Raw genomic sequence first — 11483 nt, forward strand, 5'->3', positions numbered from 1 at the left:
TGGAAGGTTATACGCTCTAATGCGTAAATATAACCAGTTTAATGCAACAAACACTCCGGAATAGTGAAATAGACTTAACATACCTTAAATAACCTCCACATAACCTAGAAATAAGTTCTGGATGGTTTGGTGTGTTGAAATCAACCTTGTTCGATAGCAGGGACTATTTGTGTCAAATTGCGAAACTATACCGATTTGTATAGTAACGAACACTCCGGAACTTGATCATAAGTTAAACATACCCTAAATAACCTTTACATAGCTTAGAAATAGGCTTTGAGGGGTTTGGTATGCTAAAATAAACTCTATTGATCAATAGGGACTAAAAGCGTCAAAAAGTGCACAAGTTTGCATTTTCGCGCATATCTTACGTTCTGAATATATCCGGACATCCAAAAATTTATGTAAGCATTAAAATATTATGTTTTAATGTTTGGAATAATAAAAATCCATTCGTCGCGCAATTTGGATCGTTTTTGCGTTCGTTACGACTCCCGTCGTAATTAACCGAACAACGCAATCGTACGACCAAACGAGCCGACATCCGTGATATTTTTTAGCACATTTTAAGTTCCCTATACTTTAACGTCATTTTAGAGCCTTAAAATGGGGTTAACGGGGTTCAGACGTGCCATAAATGCTTAAAAATCAAATTTGGGGCTACAGGGGCCTGTTCTGCCAATTGCTGAAAATTGTTGCCAGCACCAGAGGTCCTTACGGACTGTAAGGGACCTCATACGGTCCGTAAAGCCTCCCCAGATCAGCAAACTTTATTTTTAAAAACCCAGCTGTTCCCCATTGTTTTGCACATGGTTTTGGGCAATCTATGGGCTCGTTTGAAGGCTCCCATGGTATTTAAATCAGTGGGTACGAGGTGTAAGGCTAGGATCAAAGCTCGGTTTCCAAGAAACGATCCTAACGGTTGTGGATTTCCTATAAATACCCAACCCTCACTTCATTCATTCCCACATTTGATCTGAGTTTTTCTCTAAGTGGTTGTGTTTGTGCACTTCCTACCTGAGATTACTTGGAATCAAACCTTGCGGGGACCTTCTGTAAGTATTCTTTCGCGTTTATCGTTCGTTTTAGCGTTAAAGTCAAACAGTGTTTGACTTTCTGCTTTGACCAGTTTATGGTCAATGCGAAGTTCGTTTGAACTTCATAACGTGAGCGTAATCACGATGGTTATAGTCCCTAGTGACTATACCTACTGATTACCACGTTATCTAGGCTCAGTGACGAGTCGTAGCTTCGGCCAGAATGCGTTTTCTCGCGTATTTTGTAACCAAGTTACTTTTAGGTATCAAAACTGTTTGTTTTGATACCAAACCTGTTTTCTAAATTAACTAAACATGTTTCGACATGTTTAGCTCGTCACTTATTAGTTTCGTGCTTATGTAGAGTCGTAAGTCAAGCGGACTGAACACCCGCTTAGACTTTCGAACACGACCCGTTTGGTCGATCATTAGGATTCGACCAAACACGTATTGTGACCATAGTAGCGTAGGGAATAACCTTCCGGGGGTTATACCTTATGGTCACTTAGGTTTGATTAGTCGCATGATAAGTAGTTATGTGCCCTTGGTAAATTACCAAAATACCCTTTTTATACATAATTGGTAATTAAGCATATGTAACTTAAATTTTTGACACGTAACTATTATGTAACATAATTAAACATGTATGGGCATATAATACTTGTCATAGGACTAGTTAGACGTCTCGAACGCACTGTTGCGTGCACGACGCGTTAAAGTAGCGTAAGCTACCTTAATGGGTCGCGATGGGTCGAAAGCACTTAGGTTAGGTTCCGATTTAGAATGTAGGCTTTGTTAAACCATATCACATGAGTTCCAATACTCATTTGGTTTACAAGACCTCATTCTGTCCGATTTTCCGATTTAGGCGTCTGTTGTTTGACTAGTGGTTCGATTATTAGGAGCTACTTGATTTCTCTGGTTTGCTCAAGTTTGTTGAAGTTCTATTTGATCAAGGATACTTTGCACTACATGTGAGTACATAGTCCCCTCTTTTATTGTTTTCAATTGTTTTGGGGTGATTCATATGTACAAAACGAATTTCAAGGTTTAAACGATGATTTCAAAAACGATTAAGGTGGTTTATACAAAACTAATAACGGTTTCGATATGGTGTACATGACTTGTTGGTTGTAATTACATAACGAATAACATCCATTAGCTCCGATCAAGCCAACCAGTATTAGGTTATGGTACCATAGGATCTGACAAATCCCGTTATTGCACTGCACCCATGGTTATGTGTGGGGGTTGTGGGTAACGACTGAATCTGATGAATTGTTAACTTACCCTTTGGTGGTTTGTTAATATGAAACGAGAAACGAGTTAGACGAGTCACAAAGGTTTGAATTTTGTTAACGAGACGACCAAAAGTAGTTCACTATTAAAACGAATACGATTTGGAAACGAGTAAACGATTTGGAAACAAGTAAACGATTTGGAAACGATGTTAAACGATTTCGATAAACGATTGGTTTTTGGGTTAAGTGTTTAGATAACGAGACGGGGGTCAGGTGGTGAAAACATGGTAGATACGCCGCTGGTACTTCTTATATATAAGTGTTTTCATCATATTACATACCGTGGCGTTATTTAGTTCACTTGGGTCAACGATATTTAAAACGATGTCACACAATGATGTTTTATTTACGAGTTTTTACTAGATGTTTTACAAGATGTTTTTCTAAAACAAAATGTTTTTGGGTTAAGAATTATGGCTACGAGATTTTATAAACTGTAATCAACTTGATTTGAGTTGGTTAACTATGTTGCAATACACTTTTCAAAACGAGGTTTGTATTTCGACTCTTGTAAAGTATTGCATCATATAAACGAGCCATGATTCCAATACTCTTATAAAACCTATGTACTCGCCAGCATTTCATTACTGACTAAGTTTTTACATACGTTTCAGGTATTGGTGCTTGATTGATTACTAGGATGCATGCGTCACTTAGGATCTGGACGAGGCCTTAGTGACATAATAACTATGATAGACGATATAAAACTTGTTTGTTCTATGTGTTAAGACAATGAAATGTTTAATTTTATCAATAAAACGAAACTCTTATGAATCCATGGTTGTGAAACGATTGCTTCTGTTACAACACTCCCCAATGTTTCCGCCACGGTTTGTTGTCCTACGTGGTCGGGGTGTGACAGAAGAAAGTTGGTATCAGAGCCAATGGTTATAGGGAATTAGGTTATTAGTAATGCATTGACCTAGACTATAACTTTAGGACCCTAACACAAGTTTACTTGTGTTTAGATTTTAAAACAAAACCGTCACCTATCCTTAGGTGATAACCACAACGAGAACACAAATCCGAATCTGCTTCGAAAATTAATCATCCGTTCTAGGATGATTGATTACTAGGTTTTGAACCCTTCCAGTTTGATTCATATTTGGCTTAGTGCCTTTTGAATTTTCAAAATCTCGTCAAAGTTTGGGTTAAAATAATGTGAACACGTGCAAACTGGAAGAGTGAATGCCTGTACCCTGAGTTTTCTGTCTAAGGCTAGAGTGTTCGTACAAATCCACATAATCGAACCAGTCACTCTTACCTGGGAACTCTTGGGGTGAGTGTTCACTTATAGGCGAGCATGTCTTTGCGATGCATTATTTTGATTCATTTAGTTTGATTAGTCACTGCGTGTCATTTGTTTGTTCGAGGTAACGAACAAATGATCGCCCTCCTTGTGCTTTGTCGATACATCTTTTTCTTTTCCTAATTATCAACCTTACTCGTTTCCCATATTTCCTTGTTAGACAATGCCTCCACGACGTGAAGCACAGTCTTTCACCATTGACGAAATAGCAGCCCTAGTCTCTAAGCAAGTGGCTGCTGTGCTTCCCGGTGTTGTAACTCAAGTTCATGAGATATACAACAATAACAATAATAACCACAACAATGCGCAGTGTAATTTCAAGAACTTCAATTCTGCTAAACCTCTAAAGTTTTCTGGGTCGCAAGGAGCAACTGCGCTCCTACAGTGGTTCGAGAGTATTGAGAACACATTCAGGCATGTGCAGTGTCCGAATGAACGAAAGGTTGAATTTGCTTCAAGCGTGTTTGAGAAGCGAGCGCTTACCTGGTGGAATGGTATTATGCGCGATAGGGGTGCCGAAGTGGCGTTGGCACAAACATGGGATGAGCTTCGGGCTCTCATGATGAGAGAGTTCTGTCCCCGTCACGAGATTCGACCTTTGGAGCGAGAGTTTGACGATTTAAAACAAGATGGGGCTGAGCACCGTGCGTACACGGATCGCTTTGAGGAACTCAGTCTATTGTGTCCCACCATGGTTACCCCACCTGACAAAGCAATCGAAAGATATATCGATGGTCTACCCGATTCTATGCTAGTTATTGTGACCGCTGTTAAACCCACTACCCTTCGTCAAGCGATCGAGTTATCTGCTACCCTGACTGAATCCCAAGTCAGAAAGGGTAAACTCACCCGCAAGGGTGACAAGAAGAAATCATCTGATTCTGCGAAAGAGAAGAAGAAGGGTAAAGGTAAAGAAGGTGAGTCGTCGAAGAAATCAAGGAAGCGAAAGGGTGCACAAAACTTTGCTGTTACGACACAGGCTGAACAAAACGCACCGGCTCAACCTCCTGCGAAAAAGGCGTATGCCGGTACCGCACCTCATTGTGCTCGCTGCAACGGTCATCATGTTGCACAACAAGCTTGTAAGCAATGCACGACTTGTGGTGGACTTGGGCATTTAGCTAATGTTTGTCGTTCAGGACAAAATCAGGTTGCCCAGGTTCAAGCTCCAGCACAAGGGAACGCTGCTAGATTCCCACCTGGTTCATGTTAATTGTGGAGAGTTTAGCCACTTCCGCAACAACTGTCTGAGGCTGGCAAATTCTAATGCGAACCCGAATGCGAACGTCAACACCAATGTGAATCCTGCTCGAGGGCGAGCTTACAATTTGAATGCAAACGAAGCAAGGGCTGACAACGAGGTTGTCAATGGTACGTTTCTTGTTAATAATCAACCCGCATCTATTCTTTTTGATTCTGGTGCCGATCGAAGTTTTGTTTCGTTATCTTTTGAACCTTTGCTTGAGATACCTAGAACTAAATTGAGGAAACCCTTGTCTGTCGAAGTTGCTACTAGTAAACCTCTTGTTCTCGATTCTGTTATTCGTGATTGTCAGTTGAACCTTGATAACCATCTTTTTCCAATTGACCTCACGCCAATGCAACTTGGAAGCTTCGACATTATCGTTGGAATGGATTGGTTAACCAAACACCATGCGGAGGTGGTTTGTTTTGATAAGATTGTTCGTATTCCTCTTCCGTCTGGCGATGTTTTGGAGGTTCATGGTGAGAAACCTTCAGGTGGATTGAAGCTTATGTCATGTACAAAGGCCCAAAGATATTTGAGAAAGGGATATGTTGCTTTTCTAGCACATGTCACTGAGGAGAAAAGCAAGAGTAAGAGTATTCAGGATATTCCAGTTGTTCGAGACTATCCAGAGGTGTTTCCTGATGAACTGCCTGGTTTGCCTCCAGTTCGTCAAGTTGAGTTTCATATCGACCTTGTACCTAATGCTAAACCGATTGCGAAAGCACCTTATCGTCTTGCACCATCAGAGATGCAAGAGTTATCGAAACAGCTTCAAGAGTTATCTGATAAAGGATTCATCCGTCCGAGTTATTCACCTTGGGGAGCTCCTGTCCTCTTCGTGAAAAAGAAAGTGTAACACCTCGAAAATTCCTGTACAATTGAATAAAGACACGTGTCATCTGTGACAGACGTGTCAGAGAAACCGGAGTTAAATAAAGAGATATGTGGTAGGATTTCTAATAAAAATGGGGCGTCATGTTATTTAAAATACCTCTGAACGACCCAATGGCGACACGTTATTAAATCACCTCTAAGCGATCCGAAATTTTTATAAATCCTGAGATCCTTAAATCAATTGATGATCATCTCATATGATAACCGGTTGCTCTCGAATAATTAAAGTTTCAACTTTATTAAGGACTATGGAAGTATAGGTTGTTACTACTCCTAATTTAAATAAAATTCTTATGAATAAGAATTGTTATAAGCTTGGCCAACTCCTATGAAAGTCCAAGACTCATTTCTTTGAATCTCCGTCAAATTAAAAGTCCCTTAATGAGTTGATATGAATGGGGAACAGGTAAGAAGAAGTAAGGCATGCAATGGCTGGTCTTGAAGGCTCCACATCTAAAAAGAGACAGTATGTTTCGGGTTTGTGGTTGAATGGTCAAGACTTAAAAGTTTGCAAACTTTTGTCTTCTGGCCATCGCTTACGGACCGCAAGGCCCCTGGCTTACGGTCCGTAGGCAGGGTGCATGAGAATGTCCGGCAAGGATCGGTTACGGACCGCAAAGCCTTAGGCTTACGGTCCGTACGGAGGGCACCTGAACCATGTTTCAGTAAGGTTGGTTACGGACCGTAACCCCGGTTGCATACGGTCCGCAAGAGGTCCTTACGGACCGTAAGGCCTCAAGCTTACGGTCCGTAAGACCGTCGCTGGCAGCAGAAAATGGACAGCTGCCTGTCCAGCCCGTTTAACCGACTTAAAACGTAAATTTTCGATTCTATGGGCTTCCTAGGCAGTATTTAGACCCTTAGGGACATCTGGGGTGATCTTGTAACTACCCTAGACTTGCTTGTCAAGATCTTGGAGCATCTAGTTCACTATATAAAGACCTTGAAGTGTGACCATATGAACTTGCTCATTTGGAACTTTGGCTAAAAGCTCTCTGGAACTCCTCTGGTCACCAACTCATTTTCTTAGGCTCTCTAATCCTTCTTAGGACTCTTGTAAGTGTCCTTAACCTCCTTTAATCATTTCTAGCTTAGCTAATTAAGTAAAAGTCAAACCGTCGTAATTAAGGTTTGACTTCGTGATTAAGCATAATGTGCTTTGTCAAATCATGAATTAAGGATACCTTTAGGAAGGTAATTAAGTGGGTAACAAACCCATAAGAGGGTGTTTCCAGATTCCCACTCTAAGCATGTCAATTGTCGAGTCAAAGCTAATTATAAAAAGTCAACAGAATGCTTAATTTCAAATTAACACATAATTAGCAATGTAGGTTGTATGTAACCTGTTTAAACATTAATATAACTTGGTAATAAGTATAAGAACATGTTCCAACATGTTCAACTCGACAATTTTCTGTTTAGACCCGGTTCGGAACCGAAAGTCGCATAGTTTGACTTTCACTTTGACTTTCAGTTCTGACCCGTTTTAGTCAAGATTAAAACTGCCTTAGAGCTTCTTTTGGACCTATTAACATGTTAGTATATCCTCCCGTGATTATACAATGTGGTTCATTAGATATCTTGTTCGTATGCATGTTTCCGTTAAATGCCCATATGTTGACCATTATGCCCGAATGTCCAAAAATTATAATTTTTTAAAATATAAAAGGGTAGACACCTTAGTTACTGAAATATAAACTTGTTCCCAAAATTTGATATCAGTTTGAGGTCTAGATTAAGAGTTATGCTCATTAGTGTAATTAGAAGCTTTCTTAATGAATAATTAGCGTAATTAACGCATAGCCTATCTAAAGCCGAATATTATATCAAAACTTTATACCCACTGTTATATAATAATATTTTGGGAATTTTAAAGATTTTTATTTATTTTTAGAGTGAGCATAACTAGAGGTTCTAAGCTTAATTCGACTTATGCCGGTTTTACCCCTTTTTGGTCATAAAATGAGTTTTACATAACCTTTTGACCCCAAACCTTTTTCTACTGATTTGTTATGTTAAATATAATATTTTGAGCCTTTTGGAAATATAAAAATATCAGCTTTTCTTTTAAAACCCGGAAATGGCTCCAAATCGCCTTTTTAGGCATTTTTACGACATAGTATATGTTGAAACTAGTTTATATATAAAAGGTCTAATACCTACTGATATATTTAATAAAAATATATATTATAACAGTAGACAAAAATTGGAAACTCAGATTTTCCGTTTTTACCCTTTTAGCCTATGTAAAATTACCAAAATGCCCTTATGAGGCGTAATTGGCGTTTAAAATCATTTGGGGCATAATTGGACATACCTTACTGATATTACAATATATTTGGTGCATATAATCTCAGGAAACTTGAATATGACTTATATGGTTACTCGTTACGCACTTTCGCGTTCGGATCGGCTTATGTGACTAGATCACACATATTAGCCGAAACGGGTCAAACTGTATCATCTTAGTATCTAAATTCAGAATGTGTTTAGTTTACCCATATTATACAAGTATCCAAAGCGTGTAGGGTCTGAATCACATTCCTTCCCGGTTTTCGCATTCCTCGCGATTAAACAATATTTACTCTTTGAAACTAACTAGTCTAGGCCTAGGCTATATTAAAGACCCGTTAGGATTCTAATAGGTTATTATAACCTTCGTTCCAGAGTAGGAACCCAGTAAAAGACACGTGCATTTTTGAATTTGTGGTTATACTTGCTCAGGTAAATACTTTTAACTTATTTTCCCTTATACGGGCTTGGGGGTACGGTATATAAATTACCGCTTGGTCGGGCAATTGACCCCATCTCATTAGTAGTTGGGTATTATCAATGTGACCTGTTTAAAAACTTGGTGTTGTTTGTTTTATGCCTTTGGGAGCTTAATGACCATGTACCGGATATCCTTGGCATCATTTTTGGCCACGACCTTGACACCCGGGCGTAGGCGTACACCCGGTATTATGTCCATTATTAAGGTATAAACGTTGGCTTCCCGCCCCGGACTTATACTAAGTGGTGTGTCATTTAACCTTAAACCCGATACGACTCGGGCGACTAAACGGTTAACAAACATGTAAATCTTTTACAAGTTTAACTCTGATTAATTATTCCCATGTTATAAAATGTTTTGTGCCTTGTGCATTTAAAACCAAAATTTTCAAATGTTTTCAAAATGAGTCAGTTAAATTGTATTTACCAGTGCAAACTGACGTATTTTCCCCAAAAAGATTAAGTGCAGGTGCTATACGAAATAGGCTAGTTTCTCCTTAGCATTGTAGAGTCTCGCAAGCTTTTGGGATGCATATATCTGTTGAACAATTTCTTTCTTTTATTTTCGATCCGCCTGTGGATCTATTTCGACTGAATGTGATACTTGATATTACACTTAATGGTTGAAATAAATCTATTTTCATTTGCTTCCGCTGTGCATTATAATTTGTGTTGTTTGACAAATGATGATATCAACTACGTCACGATACTCCCCCACCGGGCCCACCGGTGACACGTGGAAATTAGGGGTGTGACAGGTTGGTATCAGAGCCAACACTGAGTGAATTAAACACTAGCCTTTTGTGTTTAATCTCAGTGCACAAAATGCACATTCTTCGAGTTCCAAGTCTAGACATTGAACATAGGACAAACTCTGAATTGTTTTATTTTTGAGTCTATTATTATTATGTTGTTGTTGTCTAATTATTGTATGCAGGTCGTCATGCCACCCAGATTCCTTCGCGGTAGAGGCAAAGGACCCGTGTCAGGTCATGATCACGAGGCCGGGCCGTCGCATCGACGTACTCCATCCATCACTATGAGCACAAGCCCGCAAGAGCCATGGAGACTCTATATTGAACCCGGAAGGCGATCTGTATCCCTTAGCTCCTCTCCTTCGTACCAACACTCTTTTGGGCCCCATTCAGAAAACGAGCCCAACAACCAGCCGCCAGCTTTCATACCTTTACAGAGATCCAACTCTCATCACTCTTTTGGCGACCCAACACCCGTTTTCCAAAGCCGATTTAACCCGGCTAACCTTCTACCAGAACCCGTGGGTTTTAACCCACTTGGACCAGGAGACCACTTTTTAGGGGAAAACGACATGGACGAGGATACCGACCCCGTGGAACCTGCATCAGGAACGCCAAATCATCCCATTGAAATCTCAGATGGGTCATCATTCCATGGATCGCCATATAGCGGACCGGACAGTTTTATGGAGAAGTTCAACCAATATGATTGGTACTTCACCCCGTCTGAACACTCGCATCATCAGAAGCATCAGGATCCTTCAGTTGGTCAACAATTTGTGGCAGTCACGCCACTGCCTCCTCAGCCAGTGGAACAGCAGCCGCCTCCGGAGCCACCAAGGCGAAGAAGGTCGAACGCACGGATGTCCGTGCGAGGTGGAGTTCGAATTAGTACTCCACAGCCATCAAGTGGCAGTCATTACCCGCCACTTCAGGAAGAAGAGGACCCACATATGGGTGGGTGGTCCAACAAGCCCTATACCAGATGTCAACTCAGTACCTGTGGTACCACCTTTGGGTTTCGATAACCCGATTCCTGCGTATGCTGGGTCAGCGGCATACAACCCATTCGAGCAGCCGGCGCACACCCACTACAACTACAACTACAGCTATGTGGAGGTAGATCCGTATCAGGTAGCTCGGGATTACAATGCCCTTCACCCTGAAGGACCATACGGAGGGCCATGGACTACTGGTTACCCGACTTATGGGTACCAGCATCAGCCACCTCCTCCACCGGTGTATCAGCCGCCACAGCCGCAGATTCAGCAGGAAGTTCTTGAGAGGCTGAACCAAGTTGAACAAGAGGTTCGTGAAGACCGCAGAGAGCGGCAAGGTTTCTTCAAAGGGCTGTCGGACTTGCTTAAGGGGAAGTCGAAGAGGAGGGGTCATTAAAAACCCTGATTATTTTATTTGTGTTGTAATTCAGTCCCTGTGTGGACTTGTTATTTCAGTATTCAGCTCCTGCGTGAGCTTGTGGTTTGTATTCTGCTCCTGCGTGAGCAAGTTTGGTTACTTAACCCCTGCGTGGGTTTGTTCTTGTTTCCTGCCCCTGCGTGGGCATTTTCATTTATTTTGTAGAAGTCCCGTTTGGGCAATTATTGTACTGGTTTAAAACAATTTGTGAGATGTTTTAATTAAGTTTTCATTTTACTGCATACATAAATTATGAAAATAAATGAAATATTTAAAGGATCTGCCATTATAATTAATTGGTAAAATCTAAAGTGAACCAAGACCTAGCTTTATAAAACAAGGCCAAGATGGTAGTTCCATAATTAGGTTAAGATCCATAATTAACATCTCAATTTAGGACTATTCTGCGTTAATTATTAAAGAATCTTAGAGGTAAAACCTAGCCCTTGTGTTATTTCAAACCTGGCCAAGATGGTATAACCTACATAATAGATTCCAATTATTAACATCTAGTATGTTAATGCTCTTGGCAAACTGTGAATCAGTAAAGTCACACAGGCCATATATATTTGGGTTAATTTTAAAATTCCCTTAAGTTATTTAACCACTTCTTTGAAAGTGAAGTGCCTGTGGGCAATAATTAAATGTCCTCCGTGACTAAGGACAGTGGTAGCTTATGACTCCCTCTTAATTAATGGTAGAGAACTATGATTCGACCTAAAACACCTAGATACTGTAAAATCTTGGTTA

General features: G+C 40.3%; 1 protein-coding gene across 1 annotated transcript in view; it reads left to right on the plus strand.

Moving 5' to 3' along the window:
- The window catches only part of LOC110875411 (extensin-like), a 39587-nt gene extending 28875 nt beyond the window's left edge, over positions 1-10712 (plus strand). Inside the window, exons 2-3 of the mRNA XM_035976891.1 lie at positions 9500-10274; positions 10372-10712. Of these exons, the coding sequence (XP_035832784.1) occupies positions 9500-10274; positions 10372-10712 (1116 nt within the window). The remainder of the gene's footprint in view (positions 1-9499; positions 10275-10371) is intronic.
- The last annotated feature ends 771 nt before the right edge of the window (positions 10713-11483 follow it).

Source organism: Helianthus annuus, chromosome 9, assembly GCF_002127325.2.
Source record: "Helianthus annuus cultivar XRQ/B chromosome 9, HanXRQr2.0-SUNRISE, whole genome shotgun sequence".
In the NCBI taxonomy this organism is placed as follows: domain Eukaryota; kingdom Viridiplantae; phylum Streptophyta; class Magnoliopsida; order Asterales; family Asteraceae; genus Helianthus; species Helianthus annuus.